General features: G+C 39.5%; 1 protein-coding gene across 4 annotated transcripts in view; it reads left to right on the top strand.

Moving 5' to 3' along the window:
* Positions 1-483: 483 nt before the first annotated feature.
* Positions 484-21606, top strand: part of LSM14A (LSM14A mRNA processing body assembly factor) — a 48655-nt gene continuing 27532 nt past the window's right edge. For 2 of the 4 annotated variants that reach the window (XM_019423378.2, XM_053906028.1), the window contains exon 1: positions 484-794. In XM_019423378.2, coding sequence (XP_019278923.1) covers positions 674-794 — 121 coding nt within the window. In that variant the 5' untranslated portion in view covers positions 484-673. The remainder of the gene's footprint in view (positions 795-21606) is intronic. The other 2 variants (XM_019423376.2, XM_019423377.2) reach the window with 1 other exon arrangement.

Genomic DNA, 21606 nt, shown 5'->3' with positions numbered 1-21606 from the left:
TGCGAAAGAGAGAAGGGGGGGGGGGGGAGGGATAGTTGGCTAATGGATGCTGTAATGGGGCCTTGAGAGCTTCAAAAGGGGCATAATAGTCTCAAAGGGGAAAGGACCCGGTCATAGAGGGGCTCGCCAGCAGCTTGGAGGCGGATGGGCAACTTTCCAGGCTGAGGTATCCGCATTAGCAAAGACACAGGAGTTAGGACTAGATACGACGGGTCTGGAAATGGCGGAGGCCGCAGGTGAGGTTAAGAGCGCCGCGCGCACTTCCACTCCAGCCCACGGCGTCCGAGAGCCACGAGGTACTCCGTCTCTCCCTGAGTCGCCCCTCCGCCCGCGCGGACACGGCAGCCCTGGACTTCGCCAAGCGGCGCTGTCAGGACCACCGAGGCCGCACGCCGCGGAGGGCTGAGCCGCTCCAAACCGGCCGACTCTCGCGAGAGCGCGGCCTCGCCAGCCCAGCATGCCCCGCGCCGCCGCCGCTGCCGCCGCCGCCGCCGCCGCGCCGCGGCTTGAGGGCGGGAGGCTGGGGGAGGGTAGCGGAGCCGGCGCCGCCGCCATGTTGGGTCTGAGGCGGCTGCTGTAGGCGCCGACGGAGCGAGCGGACTTGAGGAGCGGCGACAGCGACGTGGGATCTGCCTCTCTGCGAGCGGCCGGGAGCGGCGGCGGCGGCGGCGCCATGAGCGGGGGCACCCCTTACATCGGCAGCAAGATCAGCCTTATCTCCAAGGCGGAGATCCGCTACGAGGGCATCCTCTACACCATCGACACCGAGAACTCCACCGTAGCTCTCGCCAAAGGTACGCCGGGGCGGGCCTCGGGGTGGGGTGCTGCGCCCGGCTCTCGGCCCGCGGCCTCCTCGCTCCCTCCCTGCCCCCTCCGTCGTCCTCCCGGAGGCCGCTCCCTTCCCTCCCTCCGGGCCCCGGCGTCTCGGGCTGGGCCGCGGCCTCCCCGGGCTTCCCGGCTCCCACCCCGAAGGTCCGCGCCTTCAATCCGGGAACTACAGGACGGTGAGCGGGGCGGGCGGGGCGGCCCTGAAGTCCGAGAACGGGCCGGAGAACACGGAGAGACGTGTCTTCCAACTCCGAAATTCGGTGGTTCTGTCGTCTTACCGCAAAACAAAGCCTAAGTATTCAAAGAATTTTTCCGCCTAGCTTGAGTTTAGTGCTGATTTGGTGAATCTAAGGCACCTATTTTCTCACGTTCTTAATTTCAATTCGTTACGGTATTCATCAGGTGAACTGTAAGTCATGTGCAAAACTTTGGGTTTGCTCAGCGACGCAGACGGTCTCGAAGTGCCATCGGTACCATCCAGCAGATCGCATCCCACTTGTCTCATACGTGGTATTTACCTGTTAAACTGGAATCCTTCTCCAAGGCTGTTGTGCAACCACCTCTTTAAAGCTGCTTGCTGTTGTCGCATCGACCCTGTTTCTGGAAAGCCGGTGCGGAGTACCCTTAATCGGAGTGGTCATTGGGCGCTGACCGATCGTCGGGCAGCCTCCCTGGGCCGGCGGATGCTGGGTGTTGAGGATAGTGCCCTGCCCGTAGTAGAGTATGTAATTAAGGGTCGCACAGGCTGAGTGGGTTTTCTCTCCGTTCACACGTCCTGTGCCTTCGCTCCGCCAGAAGACCAGGAAGAAAATAAACTTTAGCTCATTCTCTAGAAAGAAATCTCGCCAAGTTAAGAATACTTAGGAGAGGGTAGCAAGATAACCAAGGTAGCTTTCCCAGCACATCTGGTAGTGTTACAGAATGAATACCGTGGTAGAGACAGAGGGCCAAGGGCTAGGAAGAAATTATCTAGATCTGTAAAAAGAAAAGAAAAGAAAATTAACGTATAACTTACAGGAGAGTCGTTTCACAATATCAAGCAAACGTTTTAGTGACATTTTTTGTGTCCTTTTTAATAACACTTAAGTTGGGACAAATTTTATTACCTGAGTAAGAGGTCTTAAATTTTTTTATCTTAGGTTCCTTGCCACCCCGCTCTCCCCCCATGGATATTTAGCTGTATATTGTGTTAGTTTTTATGGCTTTATGAAATTATGAAAAAGGCTTCCTAAAGTTCTCGATGACAGCCACATACAGTACTTTTCATTAAGGGCGTTTAATAATTTTTTATTTAAGGTGTGTTGCCAGCCTAGTGACTTATTGTTGAATTGGCTGTGCCTTTATTCTTCACAGTGAAAAAAAATATGTACATATGTAAGATTTCAAAAAGTCTTTTAAAAATCTTTGAATATGTTCTTTTATGCAGGAAAACTAAAAAATCTTTATTTTGTTAATGACCAACATTTTAAAAAACTTCTATTTTCAACAGCTTCTAGAGTCCATAAACTAAAATTTTATTATTCTGTAATAATTCATATGCCAGTTTGTTCCTTGTATCAGTCATGACTTCATAAATAGTACAACAGTGAAAAGATTTTTTTAATCATTGAATTTATATCTGTACTTACGGCTTTGATAATCTCACGACACAAAATATATGCTTTTTCTTAAGCAGTAGGAGTTATTTAATGTGTGACAGGTTTGGGAAGTTAATTGTGTTTGTAAAAACTGAAGTTATCAAATTTTGGTAGCTTATTCTACTTAGCAGTATCTAATGTAGAACTACTATATAGCTGTCTAGTCAACCCTGGGCACTTAATTCAAATTTTAAAATTAGAAGTGGGGTGTTTGGTCTTCAAATTTTACAATTTACATGCCTTGTGAGTAATTTGATATCTGATATTCCACTTCCACCTTTTTGAAAATTTGGTTGAAGAATGGCAGTCTAACAGATAAAAGCCTAAAGTTTATTTATGGAGTTTAGAATACAATATTTTTTGGATTTAGAGATCCCTTATCTTTGTAAACTATCAATTGAGTTAATCTCTTCAAGTGACATTCTTAGAATTCTCTTTTGGATGTTAATTTGTCCCCCTCTGGGAAGAGTTTTTTCCCCTTTTTTATTGTGAAATAACCACACATTTGAAAAGATGCATGCATAAAAATGAAATATTTTTAAACAAACCTCCATGTAACTACCACCCAGGGCAAGAAAGACATTGCAGAATCTCAGAAGCTTCCCACCCCCTGCATCTTCCCATTATCACTACTACACTCTTAAGCTAGATAGAAACATTATTCTCACATTTGTAGATTTATCACTTAAGTTTACATCCCTAAGTAACAGTGTTTATGTTTGTCCTTTTTTGAACTTTATATAAATGGAACCATCTTGTATATTTTTGATTTTGGCTTTTGTTGTGGCATAGTATTCCATCATGAGTATAACACAGCTTTATTCTGCATTTGTTTTTGATATTCTACAGTTAATGTTTATTAAATTGTTTACAGTTTTTTGCTATTACGAACAATGCCTTTATAAATATTTGTGTTTAAGTACACTGATGGCCTGTGTACCTTTCTTGAGGGTATATACTTGAATTGGAGGATCATGGGGAAAGTTCGTCTTTATTAGGAAATGCCAAGCAGTTTCCAAAGTGGTTGTTTACTAGTTTTGATTTCAGTTACTAGTATATGAGAATTGTAGTTCCACATCCCTTACTAACAGTAATACTTAGTATCAGATATTTTAATTCTCTCCAATCTGGTGGGTGTGATTGTACCTGGCTTTAATCTTCCTGATTGCTAATGAGGTGAGCACTTTTTCATATCTTACTCATTTGGATTTCATCTTTCATGAAATGCCTTTGAAATCTTGTGCCCATTTTACTACTGAAATGCATATCTCTTTCTAGAGTTCAGCATTTTGAGTATGAATCCTTTGCTGGGAATATCTGTTGTAAACCTCTTTCTCCATTTAATGGTTTCTTTTGGTGAACAGAAGTTCATTTTAACGTAGACATGTTTATCACTTTTATTTATGGCTAGTGTTTTTCTTTTTTTTTTTAAGGAATTTTTCCCTACCCCAAGGTCATGGAGGTACTTTGATTACTTTGACAAAACTTTTTGTTTCACTTTTCACTTAAATTTAGTAAGAGGTTCACTTGGTTTATATGGTCCAGATTAAAATTTATGTCTCTTACTTGGATGTTACTTATAATTTAAATTCATGTGGAATTATACAATGCTCTTAAAATTTTGGATTCGTTATGTTTGATGTGGTATATAATTAGGGTGACCGTATGGCTTGTTTTGCCCTGGTGGAAGGTCCTTGTTTGTGCCTGTTGTTCTGGCATGATTATTAAAGTATCCCTTTATTTTCTTGAAAATGTTCCAGTTTGGGTAATAAATTGTATGGTCACACTAAATATAATCAAAAGCCCAATCCCAGACATCATAACTAAGTGAGTGATGTCCTTTATTTTCTACTAGAAATTTCACAGATTAGCTCTAGTTCCGTGAAGGTAAAATAGAAGTAAGTTTGATGGGCTTTGATACACAGGATCTTCTGTATGAATGTCAAGAAGTCATAAAGGCAACCTTGATGTCAGTTTCCTAAGTATGCTAATAGATCATCTGTCTGTAGTTTGTCTCTTGGAGTCTTTGTCACATCTCTGAGTTTTTCTTCCTAACACTGATTATGATCTGCACATAATCTGCTTTGCTTTATTTGCATGTGTTTATTGTCACCTTCCCTCCCCACCATAGTCTGAGCTCCTGGAAGAACGGATGTTTATTTAATGAATAAGTGAAAATGATTTAGCATTTTTGTTTATTAATCTCGTAGAAGTTTCTTGGGGTATCTCCAAATAATGCTTTCCATGTTCACAATTGTATATCTCCCTAAACTTACAATGCCTAAGATATGTTGTCACCCCTCCCCCCCCCCAACAGTGAGAGATTTTGGAGAATAAGGATACAAGAGGATTAAAAAAATCTTATAACAAAATTGACATTGTTAGGAAGACAGAGTTTTACCTTATGACTCAAGCTCAATTATAATTTTCATTTAAAATTTAAGGGAAGAATTAGCTCAAGATGTTTGAGGGAATTACAAAGTGGTGGAATGTTTTCAATTTACTGTATATTCACACCTGTGTCTTGTGAACATGATGCTCAAGCACATACTAGATCCTGCATGCCAAGAGATTGCCCACAGAATGGAAGTTTCGTGAATGCAGGATTTTTGTCTCCTTCACTGCTGTATCCTCAGTGCCTAGAACAGTGCCTGGCACATAGCACGCCCTTGGTAAATATTTGAATAAATGAAAGGATACTTGTAGTTACTGAAGGTTTCTAATTATGGGAATTTCAAAGTTGGAGAAAGTACACATTTACTATAAGCATCATATATGTAGACTTTTACACTATTTAAATAAAATGGGCTAAAATAAGTAAAGTTCTTTTTTGTTTATTTTTGAGAGGGAGTGCGGAGGAGGGTTAGAGAGAGGGGGAGGGAAAGAGTCCCAGATAGGCTCCAGTGCAGATTGCTTAGCGAGCTTGATCCCTGGAACTATGAGATCAAGACCCCAGCTGAAATCAAGAGTTGGACATTTAACCGACTAAGCCACCCAGGTGCCCCTAAAAAGAGCAAAATTCTTATCTAACATATTAAGTCAGCCATACCTGGATAATACACTACTCTAATGAAAACCAGGTTGCTGCTGCATTAGGAAAAGAGACTTTGTAAAGAAGAATGATTATAAGCCAGCTGCTTTTATTGATTAAAAAAATTTTTTTTAATGTTTATTTATTTTTGAGAGAGAGAAAGAGAGAGACAGTGCGAGCAGGGGAGGGGCAAGGAGAGAGGGAGACACAGAATCCGAAGCAGGCTCCAGGCTCTGAGCTGTTAGCACAGAGCCCCACCCGGGACTCGAACTCAGGAAGGGCAAGATCATGGCCTAAGCCAAAGTCAGATGCTTAACCAACTGAGCCACTTAGGCGCCCCAAGCTAGCTGCTTTTAAAATGATTTGTCCTTAAAATCAGGGCTTTGGTAGAGGGAATATAAAAGTTGGTAATGAATTATTACCTTAAATCATCTGCTAAGTCTTGCCCATTGGTGTATCTTACCCACTTCTTGATTGTTAGTTAGCGACGTACTCATAGACTCGAGTGAGCAAGTAGGAGAGCTTTGTATGGTGGATGAAATACTTGTAAAGTACTTTATTGATTTCTTCCATTCTCACTTGAGTTGGGGACCTAAATCTAGCAGTTCACAAAATCACTACTTAGAATGTCAAAGATCTAGTAACACTTAAAGCAGTAGTTTCTTTTGGTTCCTCTGTTTAGTGAGGTTGCCAGAACTGGGAGCCTTGGAAACAGTTTATTGTTGCTGTACAGTCCACAGAAATATTTAGTAATTTTGGGAGTCTGAAGTCAGATGCCAGAAACCAACTGCACTTTCCAGCAGAGTGAGATAAGCTGTGGCCTTCTGAATCAGAAGTAGAGAAAACAGCAGAAAGCGCCCCCCCTCCGAAATAATAATAATAGTAGTAGTAGAAAGACGGAAGTAGGAAGAATAAAGAAATATTATCTGTTCTTGACACATAGCAAGAGTTTTTATAATAATAAACTCAGTGCCAAAGTAATAATAGCAGTAACTGCAGATGGTTTAGCTTCAATTTATTACTCCGTGGTAGAAGATGCCCTCTACAGGAACAGTTTACCTTTTACTTTCTCTACGATACTTTACTTAGCTGTATTAAAAGCTAGGTATCACTGAGGTAAGTTTTTTAATGAATAAAGTGTGAGTTCATTTGTAAAATATTTTATTCACAGGGATCTTATTCTAGTTTTGTGAGGTGTTTGTTTCTGGAAGAAAATGTGACCCAAAAGGCCAGTTGGAATGCTTAGGAGCTCTTTCACCTTGGACAAGTTATTGAACCCTTAGCTTTTAACTTCTGCATCTTTTAAATATAGATAATAATGCCCATCTTTCAGTCATTCTGAAAATTAAATGAGATGATGTCAAACGTAACTAGTTTATTGTAGGTGCTTAATAGAGAGTAACTATCTCCTTGTTATTTCCAGCTACCATCTCTATCTGTGTCTCTCTAGTACCTGAACTCCATTAGTCATTCGGACCTGCTGTATTCTATAGTCTGTTGATCTTACTACCTTTCACTGTCCCACATCCCCCTCATGACTTTACTTCTTTATCCTGTTTAAATTCCATGAGCAGTTGTTACAATCAGTACTTAGTATAAACTCTAACCCCCCCCCCCCCGCCCTTCTGCTTTCTTGCACAAGCTTAGAGAAACCACCGTCCCGATTATATTAACACAGACATGGTGACCACTTTCACTCTAAATCTTCATTCACTAACCTCATCAGTCATGGTTACTTCCCAGCAGTCTTAATGCATTTCCATAGTCTATTTGTTCCATTTTTCCTAATGACTCTTTTATTCCTTGTTTTCCTCCAACCTCCAACACCTCCTTCCCATCTTCACTTTCAGCCTGTGAGCCTTGCTTCCTATTTAATTGAGGAAAGAATAGCAAATAGAAATTTTTGATTAACTTATCCCACATGTACCCAGTTCCTCACATCTGTGCTCCACACCTCTACCATTTCTCTGGTCAGTGTAGATAAAGTGCTATTATTACTTTGGCACTGGTTCTCTGTCAGACCACCCTTCCCCTTGTGCAGATTTCATCTCCTCTTGATTTGAAGGTATTTCTTTTAGTGATTCTGTACTCTCTCTTCTGTGTATTCAGTTTTTCCTTCTCTACCAGATCTTTCCTGTCTAAGAGATATGATGCTATTTCACCCATCTTAAAAACAGCAACAAGAAAACACTACTACTCTTAACTGTTTCTTCTTTTCTATCACCCCATTTCTGTCCTTTCCTTTCCACCAAAACCCCTTGATGGAATTGTCTACATCACTTATCCGTTAATTTTTGAACCCATTTTATTTAGGTTTTTTATTTGCACAGATGACGAACTTATCAAGGTCCCCCAAAACTTCCATATTGCTGAATCTAGTGGTTGGTGCTTATCCTCAGTCTATTTGACCCATCACCAATATATGGCATAGTTGGTCTGTTCTCCTTGAACAGTTGGTCTGTTCTTCACTTGACTTATCCTGGTTTTCTCTCATACCTCATGGGTTGCATCTCAGTCTCTTTTGTTGATTCTTCTACAAACCTCCATATGTTGGCCAGCTCCAGGGTCTCATTCTCTCTTGTTTCTGTGTGTATGTGTCTTTCACTCTTTATTTATTTATTTTTTTAATGTTTAGTTATTTTTGAGAGAGAGCACAAGCTGGTAAGGGGCAAGGAGCAGGGGGACAGAGGATCCGAAGTGGGTTCTGCACTGACATCAGTGTGTCCAGTGCGGGGCTTGAACTCACGAACTGCAAGATCATGACCTGAGCCAAAGTCCGAAGCTCAACCAACTGAGCCTCCCAAGCTCCCCGTTTCTGTCTTTTAAAAATTTACTTTATTTTACCATCTGCACTTTTCTCTTGATAATCTCCTGCAATACCTACCTTTGAATACTCTCTGTATATTACCGACTCCTATCTCCAGCCTGGACCTCTTTGAACTCCTGATGTATATACCACCTGCCTCCCTAACACTGCCACCTGGAGGGATATCTAGTAGGGATCTTGCATACCTATTTCTCATTCAGCCTTCTCCATCTATTTGAATGACAATTCGTTCTTTGAGTTGGTAAGACCAAAAACCTTTGAGTCATCCTTAATTGCTCTTTTCTCGCACACCTCATATGCGTTTTGGATCCTATCACCTCTATTTTAAAAATATATCCAAAATTTGACCTCTTACTGCCTCTACTGCTCTACTTTGGTTTATTATCTTTCACTAGATTATTCAGAGACACTCAGGGGTTCCTATTTCAGTGTCAGCCTCTTATTTGATTCTCTTTTCACCCTCAGTACTGTTTGAGTGTATCTTTACCATTAAAACAACATGGAATGTGTGGGTAGCAAGATTTTTTAGTGAGCCTATGTTTTTCTTAATCACTTGACTGTATGATTCTAAATTTAGAATCTTTTTCTGTAGAACTTTGAGGGTATGGGTTTGTTGTGTTCTAACATTCTGATTACTGATGTCAGTCTGATTCTCAGTCACTTTTCTCTCTGGAAGCTTTTATTCTTAAGAGTTGAGAAATGTTACCACACTGATTCCTGAATGGTTTCTCTGTAGACCTTACAAATCTAAAGACTCAAAGTCTCTTTAACCTAATAAATTCTGTGTCTATCTCAGATTAGACAGTCTTGTTTCTGTTCCTCCCTTCCTCATCCATGTTTTGTTTTGTTCTGTTTGTTTTTTGTTTTGTTTTAATTCCTTTTGGATGCAATATTGTGTGTGTGCGCGTGTATTTGCTCTTATATTTTCATATCTCTGTCTTTTGGTTTGATAGTTTGGGAGATTAAGATATAAAACTAACTATAACGAAGAATGCACAACTGAAAGCAGCTTACAGGGTGAAGATTAAATTTAGACTGCAAATTGGACAAGCTTTTACTTTTACTTCCTGCTGATAAATCCTACTAAAACTATGTGAGAGGGACTTTTTTGTTGTTTTAGGCATAAACCCATAAAGGACAAGGTAGATTTGGAAAGGAGACAACAGCAACAGTCTGAAAAGCAAATGGGTGAATTTAAATGACTTAGAAGAATTGAGAAAGCTGCAACCTAAGTAGACAGTAGGTAAAGCCTGATTTACACCCAAACTCCTAAAAGGCTCAGCAATTGACCATCACCAGGTGCAGGGAAACTAGAAGGCTATGAAGTAATTAGGAGTGAAGATGGAGTTAAAAACTAGAAGAGTAACTCATAATTTGTTTCAGCAGTGGTCAGATTTCCAAATCCCCTTTTGCATTTCACACAACCTGGATAGGTACTCTTCTCCAACCCTGGTACTCTCTGGAGAGGGTAAAATAGAGGTTCTGGGGAAACCCAGGCACAGTTGGGAACATAGGTACCTACTACCACACTAAGAACAGTTTGGAGCAAATGGGGCATAGAAGAAGCTTGCATATGCCTGGTGTATTTATTTATTCATTCATTCATTCATTCATTCATGAGAGACAGAGAGAGAACAAGTGCAGGGGAGAGGGGCAGAGGAAGAGAGAGAGAGAGAGAGAGAGAGAGAGAGAGAGAGAATGAATCTTAAGCAGGCTCCGTGCTCAGAGCAGAGCTCAACACGGGGTTCAATCCCACGACCCTGGGATCATGACCTGACCCAAAATCAAGACTCAGACGCTCAAATCGACTGAGCCACCCAGGCACCCCTGGTGCTTATTATTTCATTCAGGAGAATTACTGAGTGCTTACTAGATAGTATGCTAGGTGCTAGGAAACAAAAGAGAGCTTACAGACAAGATTCTTGAGAACACAGTGTCTTAAGGTGCAGCCTGACATATAATCACAGTTAGCCACAGGAAGAGGATATCTGGGAGGAAGTAAGTGTCTGGTTCCAAGCCACAGGGAGTTTGCAGTCTACCAGGGAAGCAAACACAAAAGCAACTAGAGTCTAAAACTTTCATCCTGACTTATAACACCTTGCAGCTCACTAAGGGTAGGATTATACTAGAGGTCATTCAGGTCCTCAACTCAGTCAAGTTCCTTCAGATTTGGGGCCTTTTCACAAGCTTCCCTTGAATTGGAATTCTCTTTCCCTACTCCCCTTATATGGCTATTGTTGAAGAAATGAACAACGCACCAGATTAAGAAGTCACAGTGGAAAGAAAAGAACTAACAGCTCTGGAAGCTTAAGTGACAGCGAAGATGTGTCAAATAACAGGCTCAGGCACTCTCCCCTCCCCTTTTATTTTGCTTCCACTGCTAAATTTATCTTAATATATTCAGTTTGTCATCTGAATGACAGGCTAACAAGTCTGAATTTTGTTGGTAGATTGTAGGGAGCCATTGAGAGTTTTTTCACCAGTAAAGTGGCATGTCCGAGTCCAGCTTTAGGAAGCTTATGCTGCAACTCTGTGCAAAGATTGATGGGGGGTGAGAGGAGAGGCTGATAGTAGTGAGGTCAGTTGGAGTATTTTTAAGAGTTTGGAAAAGAGGAAATACAGACCTAAACTAGTTAAAATAGAGAAGGAGGAACAGATACGTGAGAAATGAGGAGAATGGCGTGGCTTTTCAAAAGTTGACTGGGCAAGGAACAGGGAGGAATTAAGTGATAGTACATATAGTGGTTCCTGTCAGCAAATTAGGAGTGGATCAGGAGGGAATCAGGTATATCCTTCTAGATTCTGCTTGAGTGTCATCACCCCGCAAAGCCTTCCCTAATTCCCATAAGTCAGGAAATGTTAGAGGTACCTTCTGTGTTCTCTTTTTGTCTTTTATTTTCTTGTGCTTATTGAGCCTTTCTTATTATATTTCACTACTAGACCTCAGCATCTTGTCCCCCTTATGTCCCTCGTACATAGCAAATTAACTATTAACTCTTTGTTGGTCACATGAAGGGTTATTATCTGAAAATTTTCCTTCGTTGGAAAACATGTAGTTGAACAGCTTGATATTTAATAGGAAAAGACAGTGTGATAAATGAAGACACTATTAAAGATATTTTATTCTCTCAGATTAATGAGTATAACTCAATTTTCTTTTGCCATCCTGTGCCTGATAGAAATGTTTCAGAGTCTCCTATTTACAGTTTCAAAAAGGTCCTCGTAAATGCGTTTAGCGTTATTACTGTTGTCTTGTTATTGCTTCACCATCTAAATTTTTTAATTGCTTTTTGGTTTTACCATTCTCTCTGCATGCCACTCTCCCCAAATTCTTATTCTCACAAGTCATTCTTCCCTTACGCTTAGTCTGAAATTATGTTTGAGGAAAGATGCATCTGAGTAAATCTGCATATATTAGTAATTTGAGGGAAAGAGTCTTGCATAAGAAGTGAAGTTGCAAATGAGAGGAGCTAGTTAACTGAGCAAGGTCTCAAATCTGTAATTGTGGGAGATGACTTTAGGTTAAAGGAAATGTAAGGGTCTTTCTTCCCCCCCAAGTGTGCAAGCAAGAGGGAAGAAAATCAGTGAAGATGATGAAATGTATTGATGAAAAGGACAAGTTTTTTTACTTTAGCAGTTATTTATTTATTTAAAATTTCTTTTTTCAAAAGTCTTTTATTTTGAGAGAGGGAGAGAGAGAGAAGCCCAAGCAGGCTCCACGCTGTCAGTGCGGAGGAGCCTGATGTGGGACTTGAACTCAGGAACTGCGAGATCATGACCTGAGCCGAAACCCAGAGTCAGATGCTTAATCAGCTGAGCCACCCAAAGTACCTCTATTTTTTTCTTAAGTTTATGTATTTTGAGAGAGAGGGAGAAAGGGAGATAGAATCCCAAGAAGGCTCCACACTGCTACTGTGGAGCCCGATGAGGGGCTCAAACTCACAAGCCGTGAGACCATGACCTGAGCTGAAATCGAGTCGGGCACTTAACCAACTGAGCCATACAGGCTCCCCATCCTTTAGAGGTAAAGTAGTAAGGAGTTGGTTCTAAGAATGTTTGAAAGGTGAGGGGAAAGTCATCTGGGTTGTGAACTCTGGAGGTGGAGGTGGGTTTTTTTTTTTTGTCTTCGGATCACCAGTGATTGGCATGTGGTAAGTGCTGAGGAGATTTGGAATATTGCAGACAAAGATTGGTAGTAAAGTCTATTAGGGCTGACATGTCTATAGCTGCATATACATACAGGAGAGAGATGATAGAGGCCAGAGACTGATGTTTTCACTCAGTGTAGTAATACTTCCTGACACAAAGTAGTGTGGGCGAGAATGAAGAAGGGGCCAAAGTGCAGATATGTGGAAAGTGAAGCTTTGTGGAGGCAGTTTGTGATGTGATTCACAAGCAGGCCTGTGTCCCTCCCAAATAAAAAATGAAGAGCATGTTTTCAGTGTTTGTACAAGGATACTACATTGTAGAAGAGATGGCTTCTCTTCTACACTACTCTTTGAGTATTTTAAATAATTAAACCATATATAACAGGTAATAAATATTCAGTATTTCATATGCTTTTGACAAGAGTTAGTGTGTGATACTGGATGTGCAACAAGAACTGTACTTCTGGATAAATATCAGAGGAGAAAAATACCAAGTGCAACTTTTCACTTTTTTTCCCTTGGTTCGATGCTTTTCCATATATGCTGTTTTTTAAATAATGCTGTTTTTCTGTTTTCCCATCCTATTGATTTCTAATTGTCATTTCTTTTTGATGTAGTCATCCAGTAATTTTGGAAATTGCTTACTTAATAGCTTTTTCCACTGTGGAATTTATTCAGGAAGTATTCAGATGTCAGCAGTATGTAAGGCACTGCGTTGGATACTGGGGGAGTTGCAAAGATTACTTTAATACAGATTTTTCTGAAGATCTTTCAATTCTAGGAAGGGGGAGCTATAGACAGGGGTAGAATGCACTGTCATTTTTAGAGGGAGAATTTGTTACTTCCGCCTGGAAATACTACGGATAGAGTTGTGTCACTTTGGCTGGGCCAGGTGCCCAGATATTTGGTCACATATTCTGGATGTTTCTGTGAAGATGTTTTTTTGATGATATTAATTTTTAGATCGGTAGACTTTAAGTAAAGCAGATTACCTTCCATGATGTGAGTGGGCCTCATCCAATCATATGAAGGCCTTAATAGAACAAAGAGTGACTTCCCCTGAGCAAGAAGGAATTTTACCACCAGACCACTTTTGGACTTCAGATTGTGGCTCTTCCCTCAATTTCAGCCTGCCAACCTACTCTGAAGATTTTGGATTTTCACATGAACCAGTTCCTTAATGTAAATAAATGTGTGTGTGCATGCACACACACAAACACATCCTGTTGGTTCTGTTTCTCTGAGAAACCTGATGAATACAAGTAGTATATAAGCTGAAATTTAGGATGGGTTGAATGTGGGGAGAAGCTGTGGTAGAGTACAGAACTGCTCTGTGCATTGAGAATAATGAGCTTGGTTGGAACTTAAGATTCTGTAAGTGGGTTGGGACCAGATCTTCAACTGATACTTGACTACAGTTTTAACTTTGAGACTACATCAGAAATCTTATTCTAGACTTCCATTTGAACTTAGTCTTAGATTTCTAACTTAACTTGAATAATTCAGTCTTTTGTTTATTGCTCTCACATTTTGGTATTCAACAGACTTGTGTTTCTTCCTTATCAAATTGGTATTAGAGCCTAATTTATAATTTTTAGTTTGTATCCAAAGGTGAAGTCTTTGGAAAATACTAATGGTGTCATTTTGTGCATATTGACTATATTTAACTATGTATATGTTTATCAAGCTTTGGTATTTTATAATAGAGATATTGTATTGGGAAGTTGGTCACTATAGCTCTTCCCTCTATGCATGTACTATAACTGTATGTAGAGGTATTAATGTACTGGTAACTAGATTTGACATTAGTGTGATGTTTGAACTTGATCTATTAGAAATAGAGATTTTTTTTTTTTTTAGGTAAGTGATTTTGACAGAACCTTGACGCTATTTATGTTTTTTGTTTTAATGTTTGTTTATTTTTGAGAGAGAGAGAGTGCAGACAAGTCAGGGAGAGGCAGAGAGACAGATACAGAGGATCCAAAGTGGGCTCCGTGCTGACAGTAGTGAGCTCAATGAGGGGCTCAAACTCAAAAACCATGAGATCATGACGTGAGCCAAAATTGGACACTCAACCAACTGAGCCACCTGGTCACTTCTATTATTTTTTTTTTTAAGACAATCATGGGACACATATTTCTTTCTTTCTTTCTTTTTTTTTAATGTTTATTTATTTTTGACAGAGAGAGAGGCAGAGCATGAGCCGGGGGAGGGGCAGAGAGAGAGGGAGACACAGAATCCGAAGCAGGCTCCAGGCTCCAAGCCGTCAGCACAGAGCCCGACACGGGGCTCGAACTCACAGACTGCAAGATCATGACCTGAGCCAAAGTCAGACGCTCAACCGACTGAGCGACCCAGGCTCCCCGACACATATTTCTGAATAAATCATTTGTAGCCAGAAATAGGGAATTGATTACATTCTTTTTTTTTTTTTTTAAGTTATTTATTTATTTTGAGAGAGAGAATCCCGAGCAAGCTCTGCACTGACAGTAGATGCAGGGCTCTGATGAACTGTGAGATCATGACTTGAGCCGAAATAGTTGGACACTTAACCAACTGAGCCACCCAGGCACCCCTACTCCTGTATTCTCTTAATAGTTTTATAGTTTTGGTTTATATTGTTGACTCACTAAAAGAAAAACTGCTTTTCCTCTACTTACCAGTTTACTCAGTAGTTCTGGCTACCACCACATGTGTCAAGTCAAGTCATCAACCAATTTTCCCAACTCCCTAGACACCAACTGGGTATCCTACAATTTAATTCGTTTTCTGACACTGTCTGAAGTTGATGTCAGAACCCACAGGTTAAGGGCTCAGTCCTACAAGATGACCCATCCCGCCTACTTCACATGCCAGTCTCCAGTCACAACTTGTGAACTGTATTTCTAACCACCTGACTATAATTTGGGGGTTCCCGTGACCCCCTCCTTGGTTTGGTCATTTGATAGAATAGCTTACAAAACTCAGGAAATCAGCTTACTTATTAGATTATTGGTTTATTATAACGGAATACAACTCAGGAACATCCAGATAGAACAGATATATAGGGCAAGATATGTGGGAAGGAATACAGAGATCCTGTGTTTTTTCCAGGTGAGTCGATCTCCCAGCACCTCCACGTGTTCACCAACCCAGGAGCTCTCTAAACCCCATAGTTCAGGGATTTTTTTGGACATTTCATCACGTGGGCATGGTTATCAACTCAGTCTCCAGCCCTTTCTCCTCCCCAGAGGATGGGCTTTCTGGTGACCAGCCCCTTTTCTGAAGCTGTCCAGGAGCCCACCAAGAGTCTCTTCATTAGAACAAAAGATGCTCTTATTGCCCAGGAAATTCCAAGAGATTTGGGAGCTCTGTATTAGGAACCAAATATTAGAACAAAAGATGATCGGTGTGCCTTGCTGGTTCAGTCGGAAGAGCGTGAGACTCTTGATCTTGGAGTTGTGAGTTCAAGCGCCATGTTGGGTATAGAGATTACTTAAGAGTAAATCTTTAAAAAAAAAAAAAAAAAAAGATGCTCTTAGTACCTTTATCTCTTAGGAGATGCAAAGGTTTTAGGAGTTATGGCCGGGAGCTGCGGACAGAGACCAAATATATATTGTTTATTATATTACAGCATCATACCTGCTTTGAGTTAAATTTTGTTTTGGAATAAGATGGAGTTCTAGTCTCATTCTTTTGTAGATGGTCATTGTTGTCCCAAAACCATTGTTTGAAGAGACCATACTTTTCCCCATTGGATATCCTTGGACCCTTATCTAAAATCAATTGGCCAGAGATGTTTGGGCTTATTTCTGGACTCTGTTCCATTCCATAAATCTATATGTCTCCCCTTATAGGTCTACCACGTTGTTTTGACTACTGTAACTTAGTAAGTTTTGAAATTGGGAAGTATGAGTCTTCCAACCTTTTCAGGCTATTCAGATTCCCGCGAAGTTTCCTATCAATTTGAAGTTTGGCTTTACCTTTTTTGCAGGGTGGGGGAATTGCGTTTTCAATAGGGATTGCACTGAATCTTAGCTCACTCTGGGGAGCACTGTAATCTTAATACTTAAGTCTTCCAGGCCATGAACATGGGCTGACTTTCCATTTATTCAGCTGCTTTTTAATTTATTTCAGCAATGTTTTGTAGTTGTCAGTGTACAAGTCTTTTACCTCCTTTGTTAAACTTATTCTTAGGTGCTTTATTCATTTGGATGGTACTGTAAGTGAGATTGGTTTTTTTTTTGTTTTGTTTTTACTTTTTAAAAAAAATTTTTAATGTTTATTTATCTTTGAGAGAGAGAGAGCCAGAGTGCACCCAGGGGAGGGGCGGAGAGAGAGAGAGACACAGAATCCGAAGCAATCTCCAGGCTCCGAGCTGTCAACAGAGCCTGATACAGGGCTTGAATTCACCGCAAGATCATGACCTGAGCTGAAATCAGATGCTCAACCAACTGAGCCACTCAGGCACCCCCAGATTTTTGTATTTTGATATTGTACCTGTAATTTTGCTTAATTCATTTATTAACACTAGTGTTTAGTTTTTTAATGGATTCTGTATATGTAGAATTCCCATATGGAATCATATCATCTGCAAGAAAAGAGTTACTTCTTCTCCAGTTTGGATGCCTTTTATTTCTTTTTCTTGCTAATTGTACTGTCTGGAACTTCTAGTACATTGAATAGCAGTGGTGAAAGTGGACATCTTTGTCTTGTTTCTGATCTTAAGGGAAAGTTTTCAGTCTTTTACCAGTAAATATGATGTTAGCGCTTGGTTTTTCATATATGCCATTTATCCTGTTGGGGAAATAACTTCTATTCCTTGTTTGCTAAGTGTTTTTATCATGAAAAGGTGTTAAATTTTATCACATGTGGTTTTGTTTTGGTTTGGTTTTTTTGCATATATTGAAATGATCGTGTGGGGTATTTTTCCCCTTTGATTTATTAATGTGTATTACATTGGATTTTTTTAAGTTTATTTACTTTGAAAGAGAGAGAGAGAGAGAGCATCTGTGCGAGCAGGGAGAGGGAGAGAGAGAATCCCAAGCAGGCTCCATGCTGACGGTGTGGAGCCCAACATGGGGCTGGATCCCTCAAACCGTGAGATTGTGACCTGAGCTGAAATCAAGAGTTGGACACTTAAACTGAGTCACCCAAGCGCCCCGGATTTTTTGTTGTTGTTGTTGTTCAACTACCCATACCTTCTTAGAATAAAATCCCCATTGGTTGTGATATATAATCCTCTTAATATACTTTTGGATTCTCTTTACTGTTATCTTGTTGAGGACTTATATATGTGTATTCATAAGAGATACTGGTCTTTAGTTTTCTTATGGTATCTTTGTCTGACTTTAGTATTACTTGAGTAACATTGGCCTCAAAGAGTCTATTAGAAAGTGTTCCCTTTTCTCTTTTTTGAAGGAGTTTGAGTAGGATTGGTGTTGTTTCTTCTTTAAATGTTTGGTAAAATTCACCAGTGAAACCATCTGGTCTAATTCTTTGGAGGTTTTTGATTACTGGTCCAGTCTCTTTGCTTGTTATATAGGTCTGTTAAGATTTTCTGTTCCTTCCTGAGTCAGTTTTGGTAATTTGCTGTTTCTGGAGATTTTTCTATTTCATCCAGATTTTCTAGTTAGTTGGCATACAATTGTAGTTTTTTCTTATAAGCCTTTTAAGTTCCATAAGGTTGGTAGCAGTGTCCTTGCTTTCCTTTTTGATTTAGTTATTTGCATCTTCTCACCTTTTTCCATTAGTCATTCTAGCTAAAATCTTGTTAATTTTGTTGGTCTTCTCCAAGAACCTACTTTTGGTTTTGTTAGTTCTATTTTTCTGTTCTGTGTTTTTAATCTCAGCTCTAATCTCTCTTATTTCCTTCTTTCTGCTGGATTTGGGTTTAGTTTGCTCTTATTCTAGATTTTTAAGATGTAAAATTGATACGAGATTTTTTTAAATGTGATTATAGCTATAAATTTCCCTTTTGAGTTCATCATTCTTTATATCCCATAATTTTGGCATATTGTTTTTTCTTTTTCATTTGTCTCAATTTTTCTTAATTTCCTTAGTGATTTCTTTGACTCATTGGTTAAGAGTGTATTATTTGATTTCCAGGTACTTGTGACCTTTCCAGTTTTCTTTTTATTATTGTTTCCAGCTTTATTCCTCTGTGGTCAGAGAAGATATTTTGTAAATCTCAATTTTTTTCAATCTATTGAGAGTTGAATTTGACCTAACATGTGGTCTTTCCTGAAGAATGTTCCATGTGCAATTGAGAATAATGTATATTCTGCTGTTGGTGGTGGGGGGTAGGGGCATAATCTGTTGCTTTTAAATACTTTAAAGACACTATGGGGGAAGTGCTTTTGGCCCTTGAGGGTGGAAACAGTGGTCTCTCAATGAATTGCCAGGTAGTTTCAAATCATACAACCCCAATTTTTGTAGGATATGCTTCCTGTTGTCCCTCTATCACTAGCAAAGCTGCATCAGGAACATGAGCCGCCATCCCCATAGCTGCCTTTTGTGGAGTTGGGAGTTAATGAATGGTACAGCCAGCCACTACACAAAATGCTAAAATTTACCTCAAGTTAACAGCCTCTTTCTTCATCAGGTACTCCCACAGATGCTACAAGTCTATGAGTGGACGTCACAGTTCCAAAATGGTTTATTCAGACATTACGTGCCAACTAAATAGTTGTTTCGGTGTAGGGACTGAATCCTGGATCTTCCTACTTTGCCGTCTTTCATTATGGCAGTTGCATCTGTGTTTTAATTTTAGGTCGTTGTAATCTCTTGAAAATTACAGTTTTATAATCTGCCTATATAAGATGTTTAATGTTACTATATATTTACCTGATTTTTTAATGCTACAAATAATATACCTATCTATTTTGAAAAAAATAATGATCAGAGTTGTAGAATTCTAAGAAATTGCATTCAACAAATCATACTATTTTGGTGAGTTTGAGTCTCTCTTTTTTTTAAGTATATTTATTTATTTATTTAGAGAGAGAGCATGCGTGAGCAGGGGAGGGTCAGAGAGAGAATCCCAAAAGCTCCCCGCCGGCAGCACAACAGATCATGACCTAGACCTGAGCCGAGATTAAGAGCTGGATGCTTAACTGACTGAGTCACCCAGGCACCCCAAGCTTGAGTCTCTTTAAGACTGGCCCCTTTCTTTAAGTTCCTGTTCACCATTACTTGCCTGGTAAATTCCAAACTGGTCTTCTTGTTTCTATTTTCACTTTGTTTTCCACGGTCACAGAAGGACATATAATAGTGGTTGCCAGGGGCTAAGAGCAGGGGAAATGAAGAATCGTGGTTCTGTGGGTATAAAGTTTTAGTTGAGCAAGATGATAGAGTTCTAGGGCCACCTGGGTGGCCTAAGCGTCTGACTTCGACTCAGGTCATGATCTCAACATTTCTGAGTTCAAGCCCCACGTCATGCTCTGTGCTGACAGCTCAGAGCCTGGAGCCTATTTCAGAGTCTGTCTCCTTCTCTGTCCCTGCCCCTTCCCCACTCGTGCTCAACTCGCTCTCTCTCAAAAATAAAAAATAAACATTAAAATTTTAAAAAAAGATGATAGAGTTCTAGATCTCTACTATACAACATTTTGTTATGCAAATACTGTACTGTATGCTTAAAATTTTGTTAAGAGGGTAGATTTCATGTGTTCTTACTGCAGTTTTTAAAAAAATCAAAATGATAGCATTAACAAAAATGCTGGTGACGTATACCTAATAAAGTTGTCAGCTTTAAAGAAAAAATTGAAAGCCTGATAGAAGAAGATAAAGAATTCAGGCTTGTTGCTGGAGACGAGTGCATAAAGATCAGGGAGAACCATACAATAAGCACTTTTAAGTCTTCTTTGCATAACCAGATTGAGCCAAGAGGAAACTTGGGGTGAGTGGGTATCATATACTATTCTTCCATGGTTTGTTGTGTTTAGCTGCTGTTACCTCCAAGTGCAAAAATTAAATAACAGGATAAACTGGGGTGAACCAGTGTGATTTCTTAGTGCATTGACATAATTCCCCTGCTTACAAGTTGTACGTGTACATGAGCTAATTCATGTGTTGAAATGTGTTGTAGCTGAATGGTAGTGGTGATATTCTACCTTTTCTGTGCTTACCGTTCCTTTCTTTCCACTCACAGTGCCCAGGTTATTTGTATCATCTTCCAGCCATGTGTGTCCTTCTGATGTCTTTTAATTTGTTCTTTATAATGGTACAAGAATTGTCTGTTAGAAACATTAAATCTAATCAAATCAGTTTCTATCATTGGAGCGTGTTTCCCATACTCTTGGTGTGTGCAATTCATTCTCCATGGTCTCTATTTTCATTTTCCTCTATGATAAGAGGTTTTCTTCACACCACATTTTGGAAAATATGCCCTAAGCTTTAAACTGTATTATTGGTTACCTTTAGAACCTCAAATAACACAATTTTAAGCCTACGTATATTAATTTATCAACTTTCTCCAAAATTTTGTCAAGTGATTCCCTGCTATAAAAAGGGAGAGTATTAATTTATGTATTTCCTTTTGTGTTTTCCTGTTTCCACTCATCTTCCAATTTTTGTTAGAATACTATGTGATACACTGTCCTGACTGATTTTGTCAGTGTGTAACTTTGTAGCTTTTTTGACAACTATTCAACACATTCTGTTCTAAGACCATAGTAAATTGTCATACACATTTATGTGCTTAAATGAATTTATTTTTCATCTGTTATCTTTTATTTGATACCACTTTTCTGTGAGTTCCTTATTTTGATACAGCAAAGGATAAGTCGCTATGGCTTATAGAGCACTAAGTCTTTTTCTGGAAATACAGTGGAACCTTTTGATCAAATTTAGAGCTTCATTCAGGAAATTTGTTATATATTTAAGTATATTTTCTCATTTTGTTGTCTTTCTAACCAGCATCAGTTAACTGTTGGGTCTGCAAGAATAATCACCTCCAACCATTTTATTGCTGTAGTTTTTCTTTACTTGCTTTTTCTCAAAATTATTCTTTATTAATGACTTGGCTTTACTGCTTTGATCTGTTGATGTAATTATTCTGCTAATAACTCTATATTATGTTCTATATTATATTTGTCTTATCTATTTTTTCCTTGACTCTGTATGCTACCTTTTCAGCATTTTTTTTTTTTTAAGTTT

Source organism: Panthera pardus, unplaced genomic scaffold, assembly GCF_024362965.1.
Source record: "Panthera pardus isolate Hobbes unplaced genomic scaffold, ASM2436296v1 HiC_scaffold_18, whole genome shotgun sequence".
In the NCBI taxonomy this organism is placed as follows: domain Eukaryota; kingdom Metazoa; phylum Chordata; class Mammalia; order Carnivora; family Felidae; genus Panthera; species Panthera pardus.
This window is presented reverse-complemented; position numbering and strand designations above follow the sequence as displayed.